Source organism: Terrapene carolina, unplaced genomic scaffold, assembly GCF_002925995.2.
Source record: "Terrapene carolina triunguis isolate 2854851 unplaced genomic scaffold, T_m_triunguis-2.0 Scaffold67, whole genome shotgun sequence".
Classification (NCBI taxonomy): domain Eukaryota; kingdom Metazoa; phylum Chordata; order Testudines; family Emydidae; genus Terrapene; species Terrapene triunguis.
In genome coordinates, this window is record NW_020664418.1 from 51,215,436 (window position 1) to 51,231,758 (window position 16,323).

A 16,323-nucleotide genomic window follows, 5' to 3' on the forward strand; every position below is an offset into this window, starting at 1 on the left:
GACTTCTCTGCGATTGCACCAGTGTAGGGGAGAGCAGAACGTGACCCACTGAGATGAATTCATCTGTGATAGAACTCCAGTGAAGTTAATGGGATTAAACCAAACCTGGGTGTGAGTCTAGGTTTCAAATGTCCGAGCGTATTGGTATGTCGTGCTCCCACTTGCAAATCCTTCACCATCTTGTTCCCAGCAAACGCGAATCCTGCTGGGTGTGCTGTTGAGTATTGCAGTGTTCTACGGGGCCTCTGCTTTTGCTTTTTAGTTAAACGTAGCGGGCGTGTGTCTATCCATTTGTAAATGCAGTTTCTTTATCTTGCAGAGAGATGCCAAGGGTCAGTATCTGTTTGACCTTCTCTGCCACCACCTAAACTTACTGGAGAAAGACTACTTTGGAATTCGGTTTGTGGACCCAGACAAGCAAAGGGTAAGTAGCAGCTAAGTTACGAGCTACACTAAGATCTGTTCCAAGACATGCTTGGATAGTCCGGAGGAATTTTCCCTACAGTAAACCTGTAAGGCAGTGCTGCTTCAGGTACATGTCACACTCCTTAGCTGGGGAAATATACCTTGCCTGTCTGGGGTTTGTATTTGTACTTTTTCTTAGTGATTCACTATTTAAAAAAAAAAAGTCAGAGAGAATTGTTGTTCTTCCTGTGACTAACAGCCACAGTGCAAAACAAACAGGGAAATAAACTGAATTAGAATTAGAACTAGAAATCAACCCAGCCCTTTTTCACGAGTCTTTCTCTACAGCTTTTCCTGTCTCTGCTGGTCTGCAAGAAGACCAGCCTGAGAAATTGTATCTACCCCGATGGGTTAATTAGCAGGGTAATGTGGTCCACCTGTCAATCAAAAAGCCAGCTGTCTCCCTCATTCACACTGTACCAGGTGAGGAGTCTCATCTGCTTACTTTCATTACAAACGTATGTTTTGATACTTCCTGTTCCCTCAAGCATTTCAGAGCCTGTGCAGCTCTGAGAGGGGGAGCTGGATCGTATTCTGGCTCATGCATCAGCCACAGAATTATTCACTTAGTTCCAACTGCAGGATCTTTCTCCTAGGCTGCGATGTGTGAACCAGAAAGAACTCAGCAAGACTCTCCGATTCCAGGATGAGCTGGCGCTTAAGGGGAAAAAAATCTTTTCATTTGTAAAATGAGCAGATACGTGTGGACGAAAAGGAGAAGCAGACATGGAACTTCCTAATGGCCATTTTTTTCAGAGTAGCTTTACCAAGTAGAACCACATTTTCACATAGAGACGGACATGTACCAGTCCCCTCTAGAGTCGGAAATAGAGCAGCTGCCACCTGGGGCAATAAAGCATGAGAAGAAACAACACAGTACGTGGAAGCTTGATAGAGAAGACTTCTCGGTTAGAAACTGGCTGTGCACTGCATTCATGAGACTGTTTCAGACAGCAGGCTGATGGGCGCCGATCGCACAGTGCAATCTGCCAGCACCGATCCAGGCACATTTGCAATGTCCCATTCAAGTCAAAAACAACTCTGCCCAGGTGCAGGAGTACACAACAGCAGGTGTTATTGCAGGAACAGGGACTTGCTGAGCTGTCACTTTGTGGCTACGTATAATGAATATCACAGTATCTCCAATAAGTAAAACGTTTGGGCAATAAATATGTGTGTGAGTTATTTCTGCCATTTCTCAAGGTTAGTTCCCTACATTAGATTAATATTCCTTTAAAAACACCTAAAGAATGCAGCATTGTACCAGCATACAGCGTATCCCATGAGAGCACCTGAAACGGATAGGTTGGAAGCTCTGTATGCCTCCAACTGTTTTTTACTATTCTGGTAGCACTGGGTTTGCTGCTGAGATCAAGATCTTTCCCCAAAGCATCAGAACAGGAGTAATTTCTGTTCCTGCTCAATCCCCTTGCACCCGTCCCTCCGTCTAAGAAACAGTGAGGATACGCAGGGGAAGAGAACTTACAGCACAGCTCCCTGAAGAGTGAGGTGGTGCCGTGAGCTGAGCTGTTACGGTTAACTTCCACTAAGCACGGAGATCTTTCACTTGGCTCCTTTTCCTCTCCCAGTGGAACATACCCCAGTGCGCAGGAGGCTTTGCTTGCTGTCTCTTGGGCACTCACTGGTTTTTGTGGTCCCCCCGCCTAACTTCCTGGCTAACGATGATGCAGCAGCATCAGTGGCCTCGATGTCTTTCCTGTGTGCTAGTGATCAGCTGATTCCCAATGCCTTTCTTTAACCCTGCAAGTTTTCTTCTGGGCACTTGTGCTTGCATGCTCCTCTCTGAAATCTCTCCGACCTGTCTTCCTGCTCGTCAGTGTCACGGGCGATGAAGAACCTCATTCGAAGGAGTGGCTGAATTCATAATGGGTAAAGTGTGGTAGCTCTTTAACGGTGGAGAGCAACATTTTTCTTGCAGTGATTCTGACTGATCACTAACTGCCACTCTGGTTGTGTTGCCTCTTTGTTTTCCTGCTTGTTGGCAAATAGCCTCAGATAAGGCCTTGTGTGTGATACACTGGAGTGTGTTGTCTGTTTGCATGGCCATTGAAAAGGGAGCACCATACAGGAAACTGCATGCACCATGAGTCCACACAAAGGCTAAGAAGTGCCTTTGGGAATTTCTCAGTACATATTAATAGACTCAAGCGGTGACATTGTTTCTTCTATCAGAATGTCTGCACAGTGGGTTGGGATGGAGGCATGGAGGACATGAGCTGTTTTGTCTTGTCCAAACTGACGTTATAATGGCATTTAGTGTGAAAAAAGTCCTGGGCTTGGTCCTGACATCACTGACCATGCGAAGATCAGAAGGAACGCTCTTGAAGTTGTGCATTGAGTTTGAGAACTCGCGTGGCTGTGTGTGTGGTTATGGCATCGTTAAGGCCTGGAAGACTCTGGATGCAGAGTTCAAAATGAGCTGGTGAGCTGGAGCCCGACCCTCGAAATGGGCAAGGTTGGCCGCAGAGAGTTACCAGCACCCTTGGGTTGTGTTAATGTCATTCTTTTTGGTGTTGCTTTTCTTGGGGGTGTTCCGAGCCCATTGCAGTTCAATTAACGGGCACGACTGGCTGGTGTGTATTATGGGAGGCATAACAGAACTCAGTGGAGTGACCCCGGTGTCAGACTGGCTTCAGTGTGACCAGAATCGAGGGGGCTGAGCAGGAACATTTTAACCTTTGCAGTTAAAACGTGGCAGTTTTGTTATTAGAGAGCTGCCTGGCTTTGCATTGCTCAGTTTAAAGCGCCGCGTTTAACACCTGACGAATGGGGCTGCCTCCTCAATCCACTATCACTGCTGCACGAGTAAATCTTTCTTATTGGAAAGCAAACCCTTGCTGCTCAGAGACATGACTGAGCTGAGGCGTGGGCAGCCGCAGGGGCTCGCGTGCTGCCTTCACAGCGTATCTGGGATGCGTTCGGAGGCACAAAGCTGACTCCGGTGTTCCCAGTCTCCAGGAAGTGGGATTGTACCAGCCGAGCACATGCCCCGCAGAGAGTTCTGGGCCATGCAGAAAAAGTATCTGATATTTGTTGCAAACGTATTTATTTGTGAAGCATGGCCAGGCTTGGCAAGGAGACTGTGCCGTGTAGCTACGAACCGTCAGCAGTTTAGAAATGGTTGTTTGAGAGACTGTGGTGAGGAAAGAACTGCTGAGGAGCCAGAAACAGTGGTTTTGAAATTTTTCTCAGGCCATAAAAATTGGTGATGGCTTCTCATGACAGGTGCCCTGAGCCTGTAGTCCTTCCCTACCAGGGGTGTCCTGGTGTTTATCTGGTCCAGTGTGAAGTGCTCCAGGTGGTGTGACTTCCCCCACTTCCCTGGGGGATCTTAGACACTGCCTAGCAGGTCTTGCTGTTGGGGGAGGTTTTTCCTCATGCCTTTTCCTTCATTCATTCAATCTCATTCCTCCCTTGGCCACCCAAAGAAATTCTCCCTCCTCAAGGACTCAACTAAGGCCTCCAAGAGCTTGAGCTGCTCTCAAGGAATCATAGAATATCAGGGTTGGAAGGGACCTCAGGAGGTCATCTAGTCCAACCTCCTGCTCAAAGCAGGACCAATCCCAATTAAATCATCCAACAGATTTTTGCCCCAGATTCCGAAGTGGCCCCCTCAAGGATTGAACTCAGAACCCTGGATTTAGCAGGTCAATGCTCAAACCACTGAGCTATCCCCCTCCCCCCAGGAAAGGAGAGGGAGCCGTGGTTCCCTAGCTGGGGTGTGCCGTGTCCTGCCCGTGTAAAGGGGTCTCGTACGAACGGCTTCTCCAGCAGTGGCAGTGCTACTGTACTTACTGCGTGATGCAAGTGTTATGGGTTCCTTTTGAGCAAGGGTAACTCTTCGCTGGCTCTTGTGGCATGCGTGCTGTTTCCTCGGGATGGTTCTTCACGTTGCCTGCAATGTTTTGTGTTAACTGACCTTTCCCTTGATTGCTGTGATGTCATTTTTCTCTATTATTTCATGGTACCTCTCCCCAGGCATCTGTTAGCCCCCTCTTCATGCCTAGGGAAATCTTTTAGTTTCTTGCATCACCCTTTAAGTTGGGCCACAAACGTTAGCAGCAATGGTTGCAAAACCTTGCTGCAGTAAGAACTTGCGGCTTCTTTTTGGAAGGTGCTGTCAGAGTCACTCCAGAAAGACAGGCCTCAAGTGTAACCTACTCTGTCCTGTTATAATTAAAGATGTTCTTTTTTGGCCCCCTAGCTTACCTTGGGTGATTTCAATCAATCATTCCAGACAGTGCCAAGCAGCAAACGGCATTTTGCATACGCAGCTGTGCTGATTGTACGTCCCAGCGCTGTTTGCATGTATCTGTGGCCCTACAGCAAAGTTAAACAACAAGACCCATCCCTTTAAAAGAGAGGTGTTTGTGCCGGACAGAGGGAGGGATCCAGCAGGCTTGGGGGTAGCTGCAAAATCCTCCCGCTGCGATTTGAAAGAGGCAGTTTTTCAGATAGGGAGGGGTTTATCACAGCACCCATCAATGGGTTTGTGTTACATGTTTATAGTGCAGAACCGATACTAAAGGTATGGCTGTGCTAGAAACGCTGCAGCTGAGCCTATGGGGTTCTTCCATCACTCTGAGAGACGGCAACTAGGTCGACAGGAGTCTACACTGGGGCTGAGCTCGGCTTAACAACATCTCAGCAGCGTGAGCCATGTAGCTAGGCCGACTTATGTGTTAGGTGTAGACCAGGCCTACCGTGCCCCGCTTTGGGTTTAATCATTCAGCATTGGAGTGATGGATCTCTGTTTTCACAACACAAAGCACATGTCCAGCTATGACATACCCGTTCAAAGGTGGGGGTAACACATGGGCCTAGACATTGACAGTGTCCTGTCAGCTCGCTGTGCTCTGTCAGGAATCGGACAGTCAGGCGATACGGAGCGCTAGACGCCAGCTAATGGAAGATGATCAAGTCAAAGATGAATGGTTTTGGCACGTAACCTGACTGATCTGTTGGCACAAATGGAAAACTGCACCTGACCTTGGGATGTTGCAGCTGGTAAAGCAAGGGGAAATATTTCCTAACTATCTTGTACTTCACCTCAGCAAGCGCTTCGAGATGCCAGCAGAAGAGACTGCTGTCCGGCTGGCAGAGTTCTTGCTCGACACGGCAAGATAAAATGCTCCCACTCCAGTGTCAGATGGACTTGGATGGTGATACCTAGTCAGATGTAATGGGGCTGCTGAGAGGAAGCGTGGCAAACTCGTCCATCCCTGCGGAGGCGCAGAGCGAGAATTGTAATAGAAATGTGACATGGTCTCTCAGGGGTTCCCTGAGCCTAAAGGAGTTAGGGCAGAAGGGAAACCGCTGGCTGGTCAAACTCTAGGGAGAGAGGGAAATTCTCCGTCCAGCTCCCCTGCCCCCCGCCCCCCAGGATGCCAGAGGGAAGGAAATGCCTTGAAAGATGTTTCTGTGCTACAGGGTGGATTTTAAAGAGACACTGATACTGGGGGGACACTTTACATCCACTGATGCTATCTTATCCCTGCCATATTTGGTGCTGATCAGAGGCCGATTCTCAGCCTGCAAATTGCAGGGAGCCAAGCTCCTTTAAAATACAGCTCCCCCCCCCCCCCGATTCGGGGGATGCCCCCAATTAACGCGGGGTGAGCAGCAGCCCAGATGCCGGCCTCAGTGCAGCCAAGCTAGCGCTGCCCTGAGAAGGAGCGGAGAGGGGGCTACTTAAACAAAGGTGGGGCCTTCCTTTGGGAAATGAGGTGGTTCCAGTCAGACCCATCAGAGTGCTGCAGGTACAGAGTGCTCAGCCCGAAATGCCCATTGCATCCCGGCCGTAGTACAGCTGAGTCTCTCGGGCTGCGGGTTCTGGGAGTCTGGGCAGTCTGAGGACAGAGTGACCGGGTTAGCCAGGGGCTGTGTGCTTTGCTGGGATAGCCGCTGGAGGTGGGACAGCCTTCAGAGCAAAGCTCAGTCCTTGCTGCCCCGCTCGGATGAGCCATGCCATGTCGCTGATGCCTGGCCTGGCCTGCTCAGAGGCACTCATCATTACTATCTGATCCGCGTGGCCGGGCCCAGTGATTTCCAACGGTCTTAGCACATACCAGCAGCTCGTTCTTCCAGGTGTACTGTCCTTGTCAGTGTTAAACCCCGCGGGAGTGGGGTGGAGGTTTGTCTGCTAGCCCTGCCCATGGTATCGGAGGTTGCCTCTTCTGACTCCTTTTCTACTGCAGCCGTCGCTCCTCAGAGATCATAGGGAAGCTGCACTACCTGCTCTGGATGGAATGTTATGTCATTTGTGAAGTATCAGTCTCACCTTCTGATTTCCTGGCTTCTTAGAGTTTGCCACCCCCGTGTGAGCTGGCACAAGCTACGTTGTGAGCACGTGGCCAGACTAGAAGAAGACTTACCCCCCACTGACGTCAGTGGTAGAACTCCCATGAGCTTTCACGGGAGCAGGAGTGAGTTCTCATTATCCCAGGGATCGGGCATTTGTCTCAGCCTGGCGTGCGGTGCAGCTGGTTGAGCAAATGTTCCTAAAATATTCCACGTACTTTAACAAAGTCAGGATCCCAGTGGCTGGTCGTCGTGGTGATCGGGATTTGCATCTGACACGCTAGGGTCTGATATTCTACCTGCCTTGGACCGGTGTAAATCACTGGAGAAGATGTGAGGCAGTGGAATATCAGGCCCCCTCGTTTGAAACTTCTGAGCTTGCTGCATAGTCCCCTCCTTTTCTCTATAATGTATTGGTCATTCAAAGAAACATGCCTCTGTTTCAACCTGTTTTTTTCTGTTTCTTTTATTTTTACCCCAAAGAGGAAGCTTTACAACATGAACACGAGGGTATTTGTTACTGGTCCTTTTTTTAAAAAAAAATCTTTTTTTCATTTCAGCATTGGTTGGAGTTTACAAAGTCTGTTGTGAAGCAGATGAGAGGTCAGTATTGCATTTACTGTGCATCTATGTAGGAAGATGTCCGATGTCGCCTCTGCATGCTCCCCTTAATTTTATAAGCATTTCCCTCTGGTTTAGCCACTTGACTTGTGTGGGTTATTCCCTGCGCATCACCTAGCGAATGTGCCCTTCTGAGTATCTCCGTTCCGTTGAAAATGAAATAATTCTCTCGGGGGCAAATTTTCATTAAGCCTCCTACTTGTGCCAACGTAAGTATGTCCATTTTGCACATGCAAAATCTGTGTTTGCTTGAACAAAACAGGTACCTGCATGGATAAATGATCCGAGTGAGCAAATAACAATTTGCAAGCCCACCTGTTTTGCAAGCAAAAGTGAACTTTTATTGCCCACACAACAGATACCATCACGTGTACTGTCGGCACAGCCATGGAGGCCCAATGAAAACCCCCTTTGGAAATGCCCCGTTATTCCTTGAGTTGTATTTTAGAGATCTCCCCCACTCCCTTCCCCCCAGCTGTCCCTCTGCTCCACAGGCCACTGCAGGAGGAGCCAGGGGCATGGTGTGGCAGAAGCCCCATCCCCTCCCTGTCCTTCTCCATTGTCTTTAGCATCCTGCTTGTAGGGTGGAAGCCAAGTGTAGGAGCACAACGACTGCTGTCATGAGCAGCCCTTGCTTGGCTAAGGTGGAGGTGGGAATCCTCTTTCTGACCCCTCCCGCCCTCTGTGGTTGTGTAGGCCAGCTCACAGTCTAGCCTATAGTGTGTGTGTGTGTGTGTGTGTGTGTGTGTGTGTGTGTGTGTGTACTGTGTTTGTGTGTGTGTAGGCCAGCTCACAGTCTAGCCTATAATGTGTGTGTGTGTGTGTGTGTGTGTGTGTGTGTGTGTGTGTAGGCCAGCTCACAGTCTAGCCTATAGTCTGTGTGTGTGTGTGTGTGTGTGTGTGTGTGTGTACTGTGTTTGTGTCGGTAGGGATTGGGGGGAGCGGACAGACAAGCCATTCAGATTTCAAGCAGTGTCCTCCGTGTACTCTTAGGTGTCTAGGAAGACTGGAGGACTCTAGATTGTTATTTACACCACAATCCTTGCGCAGAACAGGGGGGCAAAGAGGGGCTTTTAGCTTCCCCATTGAATTCTTTTGCCATTATGACAAAGGGAGGTGCTTGAGGCCCATCCTTTCTCTTGGTGCCTGGGGAGTTGTGATCACAACTGCCCTTGCTGTTAATGAGTGCTCTGCCTGTGCTTTGGGGGGATATGTAACTGCGGAGCCAGATCTGGTCCTGAAAAAGATTTGACTAGCTCCTTTATTTGGGTTAATAGCTGAGGAAGGCACGGGTGTATTTGTTCTCAATGGATACCATTCAAGTGACCGTAACATTGTCATTTTACGCTGCAGCCCAGCCTCCATTCACCATGTGTTTTCGTGTGAAGTTTTATCCCACCGACCCGGCTGCTCTGAAAGAGGAAATAACCAGGTAAGACTGAAGCTAGCAGCCATGGAATGGGGTTTGCGCTGGGTGCCCCCTGAAGGTATTGTTAAAGGTCAGACACGCTTGCAGCTCCGCAATCGGAAAAGTTTTGTTTCAGATTTCCCTGAACAGAACCAGTCAGAGTCACCCACCGGGTTCGTGTCTAAAGAAGCATGACAATACTGTTCCTATACACTGGAAGCATTTTATTGGCTTGCAAAGTCATCCCGCCACAGCTGATGTTTATCATTAGCTGTTGATTTAAACCCGCTAGCTTGAACTTCCACGACCGTCTGTTAAGAAGATTGAGTTGCCAGAACACAACACTTAGACTGTATGTCATAATTATAGCAGGAGCCTGAGAGTCTGTCTACGCTGCCTTGTTAACCGGGCTCTGTGGGAGCTGGGCTTGCACACTCGGTGTTTCTAGGCCTGCACTTAAGTGTCCACCCTGCATTGTAAACCCCGGCTTACGATGCTGGACCCAAGTCTCACAGCCGTGCTAATGCGTCCACACTGCACTCCGCAGACCTCCTGACTTGGTCTGTGGCTTGAGGTGCATCCGTGATGCAAAATAAATGGGGTTCACAGCAGGACTTGGGCTCTGGCCTGTCCCACTAACAGGGTCCTAGGACCCAGATCCTGAGCGCTTGCTGACCTGAGTCAGGTTGTCTTGTGTGTGGATGGAAGTGGGGCTTAGGCTGAAACCAGACTCAGAACTTGGCCATTGTGTGCAGTGGAGACATGCCCATAATGACTACGATAGCCATGATTGCAGAATAGGTTCTAGTCTCACCCCTGGGTATTTCAGTTCCTTGTAACTTTCACCTTTCAGGCTAAACTTCCCCACGCATGGTCTCTGCTGAAAGGTGACTCTGTTGCTCTGTAGTTAGGAACAGCAACAGTTCATCTGTTGTGGAGTATTAGGAGAGGTTGAAAAATGCACTTTTCCTATTGTCAAAAAACCACGTGCTACTGTTTTGAACAGCTCCAGAGCCCAAGTTATGGCTGCACATGCGCTTACATACGTAGTTACGGGTGGACATACACTGTGCACTTGAAAGGGTCTAAGCGCTTCTCACTCCCCTCGAAGTCGCTGGTAGCTGTTGGTGACCAGCAGCTCTCAGGATGCATCGCTATTTAAATAAGGGGAATGTCTTGGGATGAAATGTATAGCCAACTGCAGGTCAAATGTTTCACACAGTTTCTCCCGAGTTGTCCCTATGAAGAAATTTGGGCTTTAGTTCTCTTCCCTGCATTTATTTTTGCAAGAGGAAGGGTGGCCCTAAATGTACAAGCACAAAAGTGTATCAGTACTTAGGGAATGCTCTGTTAAGTACTTATAGCAGTTATGCCACTTGCTGCCTCAGTTTCCCCAACTGTAAAACAGAGATAGTGATACCGACTGGTCTCTTTTGTAAAGCGCTTTGAGAGAGTCGGTGGGACCTAGGCTCCTAAGCCACTTAGGCTATGTTGAAACTTTGTCCATCAGTCCACATCATTGTGGGGGATCTGAATGCTGACCTAGGAGTGAGACCGACATTCCCGACAGAACTCATTTGGAGAAGTGGGGTATAATGGAGATCCAGAGGAAAAGACTGGGGGCTAGATCCTCAGCTGGTGGAGATCTGCGTGGCTCCATTGACTCCTTGCCTGGGCAGGAGAGACTGCAAGTGCTGTATGTTAGTTGTTAGGAAGGGGATGGTGGAGATGTCCACACGTGACTAGTGATTTTGTGTGCTGCACTCGACACCTCCACGGGATTTCATTTTCAGAAAGAGCTGAGCACCCAGTCTCTGAAAATCAGGCTCCTTTAAGGTGTCTGAAGTCAGGCACCCCAAAATCACTGGTCATTTAGAAACCTCGGCCTCTGTGTTTAGGTGTCAACTGCTCAGTGGCAAAGCCATTAGCCATGGTTGCTTTGATGTTGGCATTTCCTTCTTCTGCCCCTTTCAGTCAGATGGGAGTTATGAGACCGGCAGCTATTTTTGTGGGGGAGGGTTGGATTCAGCTAGAGATGCTTCATCCAAGGGCTGCCACGGGTCATCCCCCAGGCAGATTATTGTGTCAAGATAGCGGCAGCGTGGCACGGGGTCTGTTATCACCACCCATACGAGTGGTCAGCTGGGAGAAAACAGCCTCGTCAGGACGGGTGGTTAAGTACAGTAACACCCTGCCAATATTTTAGCCAGGGGGAGTTCCTGCAAAACTCCCTCCCCCGGCTTAGCCCGCAATAACCCTTGTGCACAACAGCTCTGTGTGCCTGTACGCCAGGCGGGTGGGGGACAGGCCTGTTGATTCGTTGGTTTTCTTCTTGAAATCAAAATGCTTCCCCATCATTCCCATAGCCCAGGAGGGGTGCGGCACTGCTTGGAAGGGACACTCACACCCAGCACGCTTCACTGGCAATGGTTACACTTTGTGAGGCCAAATCCTCAGCGGGTGTAAATTGGTGTAGCCTCATTGAAATCAGTGGATCTGTGCCAATTGAGTACAGTCCCATGATGTTCAAACTATGCAAAATTATGCCGTAGTGAGTGCAGTCCGTGTGTGTGTGTGTGCGTGCGTGCACGTGTGTGTGTCTGCGGTGTTGCGTGGGGGTATTTTTCCATCCCTAGGTACGTGGGGTTTCCTTTTATTCTCAAAGTCCCTGACACTTGCTGCAGTTGGGTCCATTCCAAAAGCAAAATGGGTGCTCTTCAGAGGTATACTTGTGAGTCCTGGGGGTGAGTCACCTCTGGCCAGGAATGTGCTCTGGCACATCACTGGTTAAATATCCTTCCCTCATAAGTGGGGGGAAGGGATTGTTCGTTACCTTGAGACCAGTCGTGCCATCAGTGGGGCACCCAGGAGATAGGTAATGAAATGTCCGGGCTCTACCCCCTAACAGGAATGCAGTCTCCAAGAACGCCTTGATTGTTTACGAACATCTGGGGTTATGTTTGCCAGAATCCAGTCAGGTGCGTTTAACTTGGAGGTTCATCAGTCCCTTTAAAGGTCTCTTCACTGGCTGGGCTGGTGGAGCACAGTTAAAGAGCTGCTGATCTGCTGATCTGCCTTAGGTCAGTCCCCACGTCCTATTCTGCTCTGAGGAGGGAATGCGCATGGCCATGGCCACGAGGGTAAATGTGAGAACGCGAGGAGCATGGTTCCAAGCTGCAGTGATGGAAGGAACTGGTGGGATCTTTCTTCTTGTGCTGCATTGCGGCACGGGGGTGACCTGATGTGATGGAAATGTTTGACACAGCTGTATTTGGGTGCCTGATTAAGATTAGGACCTCCTCCTCCTCCTCCCTGCAGATCCTAAATAGAGGGTGCTTTATGGTCCTTTGTGGGGTGCAGTGGTCCAACTTATTTCCCTGGAGGTTCAAGGTGGGGGAGCAGGCCAGGTGGTCATGGGAGTACACTCAGTGGTCAGTGGAGGACAGGGGGTTGACGTGTTTGGGGAGGGGGGAGAAATCCCATGTGAGTCGTGCCAATGGAGGGACGGAGGGAGAGCTCAAGGTGACAGCAAGGGAAGGGGATGTAAAACTCTCTAGTTTCACAGCGTGAGGCGTGAGTTGTCTCAAGGCTGCTAAGACCCCCTTCCCTGCCCCATCCGCCCCGCCACACCTCACAAGGTTTAGCCAGTGATGTGCGGAGGCAGGTTCCCGGAGCTCCCCCCAGGGGGTTGATTGAAGGGATGCTTTTCCTGTCTCTGGTGGAGCTAGCCTCTCCTGGGCTCTGCTGACTCATCCCTGACAGAGTGGTCTTGTCCCAGGAATAAAAATGCTGCTGAGGAGCAATTATTTAGGCAGTTTTATCTGGTGATTTGTTCGGCATTTCAGCTTCACTCGGACAAACCTGAAGGAAACCCGAGGTTTAAGCGGGATCAAATCTGGGGACCCCAGCCCTCTCTTGGGTTAACTGCAGCCACTTGCTCCAGACCCAGCACAGCTGATGCACTCCTGCTAGGCCGCTACTCCTGTGTCTCCTTGGTACGCCTGGCTGTGGAGCGTAGCGTTTGACACTTACAGGTTAACGCGCCTAGTGGTGGATTGACGGGTTTGTCAGAAGCCTGTGGCCTTTGAACAGCAGATGGGGGAATTCCTGTCCTGTGGACATTGATGAAGTCGTGGAACAATAGCAGCATTTCCCACAAGGTCTGGCCGCAGGATGGGAATGATGAACATTCCTGCAGGGCAGGAGAACCAATGTCCTTCTCCCTATGCCGGTATATTAAACATCTCACTCTGTGTTAGCACGGGGCTCTACATTCTCCCCAGGAATCTGAGCGTTGGCTAGGCATATTTCAGAGAGAATGTCAATGAACTAGAAGGTTGTCAGAGCGTGATGCCCTCCCGCTGCTACATGTGTGTCGGAGTAAAGCCGAGTCGCTTATTTTCAAGGCAGGACTCTTGATCCTCTGACAGCATTCCATTACAGTGACTCCGTTTCTATCATATCAAATGACTGATGCAGATTGAACCATTTTACCTGTTAGATGTTGGTGCACTAGAGTTTGAATTGCTCACTGTTCCTGACATGCTGCATTTAGATTCATTTGTGGGGGAGGAGCAGAATCCTATTGTATGCCTCAGCCAATCAGACATAAGCTCCCCTTTAAAAAAAGTATTGTATTTATGTAACTAAGCTGGCTCAAGCCTGATTGTTTTTAAAAAAATTTCAATACTTAGTCTTTAGCTGCCCATCCAGCCTTGCTGGCTGCCAGACATTCTATTAGGGGTAATTCACCGTCATCTTTAAACAGTCACGCGTTATCTGAACTTCATTGACTCTTTGTACAAAATGTGCCTGATTCTAGGTGGGCTATAAATATTCAAATTCTCTTGAGCCTGGAAGACAAATCTGGCTCGGCGGTGCAATGTCTCATTTGCAATACTGCTCAGGTAGCAGCAGATTGGCTTTTGACATTCCGTTCCGATTACAGGTCTTTGGTGGGGGGTCGATTGCACTAAATGCTGATCCAGAATTTATCACCACTGTTTAAAAGCGTTGGGGTGGATTTGGCAGAGCGGTGAAAGATGAAGTTTGTTTGAATCTGAAAGGCTGGGTGTGATTAGGACTGCAGGGAGATGAGGAAGTGCTGGGTGTGACTTTAGAACAGGGGAGGGGAAGCTAATGCCAGCAGGTTGCGTGTGGGAATGCAGAATTTGTCACAAGTATCCGTGTAGGCATAAAGAAGTGGGCTGGTTTGGGGCTCAGCATGCGTATTTGTTCCCAGATTTTGCTAGCAAATGGAAAAGGAAACATGCCGGAGTTAGCCACACTGCCCATGTGTTGACACCACCCCCAAACGCTTTCACATCTTGGCTTGCTGTTCTCTTGGGATGTGTATAGGAACATTCAGCACGGCTCTGTTCACACACAACAGGTCACAGTAGCTGCGATGCACCAAACCCAGAGTGCTGAGCTTTCCACGCAAGAATTTGCTGTGGTAGTGGAGCGTATTGCCGTGAGCTACTGCAAGGTGTAGGCCTTGGAAATGCGACGTTTGGTTCCCGTTGTCTCCGGTCCATCATAGAAGACAGAGCTGGGAGAGATCTCTTAGGCCATTGCTAGTCGTTTTCCAAAGGTCTCATCAGAAGAGCTGTTAATTGCAGGACCAAAGATTTCCGGCTTTGTTTCTTTGCCCTTTCCAAGATGGTGGGGTGTTTCCTGCTTTCCAATACTCAGGATTCACTCCCAGATGTAGTGACCTGTTTAAACAGGCCCTCCCTTGTTATTTGTGGCCAGGACTCTTTGTCTAACCTTTTCAGAACTGGTTCTGTTTGTTAGCCTGCCTACCTCCTTGTCTGTTATTTGCAGCAAATTGATGGCCAATGCAGGCACTGCTCCGCCTCTTCTGCTTAAAATATGGAGCCAGATGAACAGCCCTGCGACTTCCTTATTTCCACCGCACGTCCCCTCTAGACGTTTATTCTTTGTCCGCTGTATGCATTGAGGGAGAGCTGGTTTATTCCCAGGCTGCTAAGAAGAGACAGGAAAAGCAGAGGGGGAAATGCTGTGTGAGTAGCTGGCAGTGTCCCTTAACTCTAACACTCAAGGCAGTAAGGGCTCAGTCCTGTTTCCATGAAGTGAATGGTACAACTCTCCGTGATTTCAGTGGGAACAGGTTGTAGAGGAGCACTGGCTAGGCAGGGAGTGAGCTGGAGACTGTGTCCATTCCAGACTGCGTGATTGTAGGAGCCCTCCCCTCGTTTGTGCCCGTTGTCCAGCTGGAACAAACAGAAAAACAGGCAGGTTTGTTTCAGGAGCATGTCTTTGGTTCTGGTGTGTGAAGTATTTGCAGACGTGCAATTTTAATATTGTAACTTCTAGCATGAGGCTATCAGACCGATACAACAGTTCCAAAGCTGGCTAATTCTGACATTCATTCCCCGTGATTCCCTTTTCCCCTCGCCGCTTGCACAGTGTTAACTTGCCTGCAAGCCAGCTGTGAGTCCCTTCCACTCTTCATTCCTGCCTGCGCAAGTAAGGCGCACCTGTTCCCAGATGCTGCAGCTTGATAATAAGTCAAGGAATGGTTCCTGGCAAAAAGCCTGTCCCGCTACCTGATGGCTAAACAAATGCAATTGTCAGTGCTGCGCTTTGAGACGGTTCAGATGCTCGATTCCTGCCTTGTAATCTTGTCTTTTTCGAAGGCTGCTGTAAAGCAGGGCTGAGGCAGAATGAGATGGGGAATTGAGAGCTGGGTTCAGTAAATTGGACTCTTCCCAGGCAATAAATTTAGTCCAAAGCCCTTGATGAATGCTTTTTGTCATCTTCAGATAAATGGATGTTCCTCTCCTTCTGGGCTGCAGATCTCAGGTGGGGGGAGAAGGGAAAGGAGGTACAGTACAATGTGGAGTTTATTAAAAAATGACGTTAATTTTTTAAGAGGTCTTTGCATATAGGCCATGTTTAGCATGCTAAATATCCTCTCGGCTCTCCAGAAAGGAGGGAAGCACAAATGTTAATTGAGCACATTGGAACAGTACAGCATCATTAACAAATAATTCTGCCAAAAGCAGCTATTGGTTAGAGATGTTTACAACACTGTCCACTCTGTCCAAAGTGTAATTACTCTTTCAGACAGAACAAATTGCAAACACACATCTGTGTCCTAACAAGTTTGGAAAATAAGGCTTCCGAAGGAATCAGGATTTGCAGTGAGAGGAGGGGAAATTGACAGGAAAGAGAATATAGAGAAGTTGGTGGGACATGTTTCAGGTAAACACCACAGTATATTTTGCATTGCAGCTAAGGTCAGAAATCTTCAAAGCGGTTTCCAATGCCTTGTTGTTCCCTCCTTGGAAATAAAGGGGAAATTGGTGTCTGCATTCTAGCACCTGAGACTTCGTTTTTTTCCCTACATCATGAAACGTTTGGCTAAGACCAAGTGTAAAATCAATGTAATATCGGCTAGTGCAGTGTTTCCCAAACCTGGGACGCTGCTTGTGTAGGGAAAGCCCCTGGCGGGCCGGGCCGGTTTGTTTACCTGCCGCGTC

At 49.0% G+C, this 16,323-nt stretch overlaps 1 protein-coding gene across 1 annotated transcript in view; it reads left to right on the plus strand.

Moving 5' to 3' along the window:
• The first annotated feature begins 327 nt into the window (after nucleotides 1–327).
• Nucleotides 328–16,323, plus strand: part of FRMD5 (FERM domain containing 5) — a 77,869-nt gene continuing 61,873 nt past the window's right edge. The window contains exons 1-3 of the mRNA XM_026648418.2: nucleotides 328–424; nucleotides 7,347–7,389; nucleotides 8,761–8,839. Of these exons, the coding sequence (XP_026504203.1) occupies nucleotides 7,383–7,389; nucleotides 8,761–8,839 (86 nt within the window). The 5' untranslated portion in view covers nucleotides 328–424; nucleotides 7,347–7,382. The remainder of the gene's footprint in view (nucleotides 425–7,346; nucleotides 7,390–8,760; nucleotides 8,840–16,323) is intronic.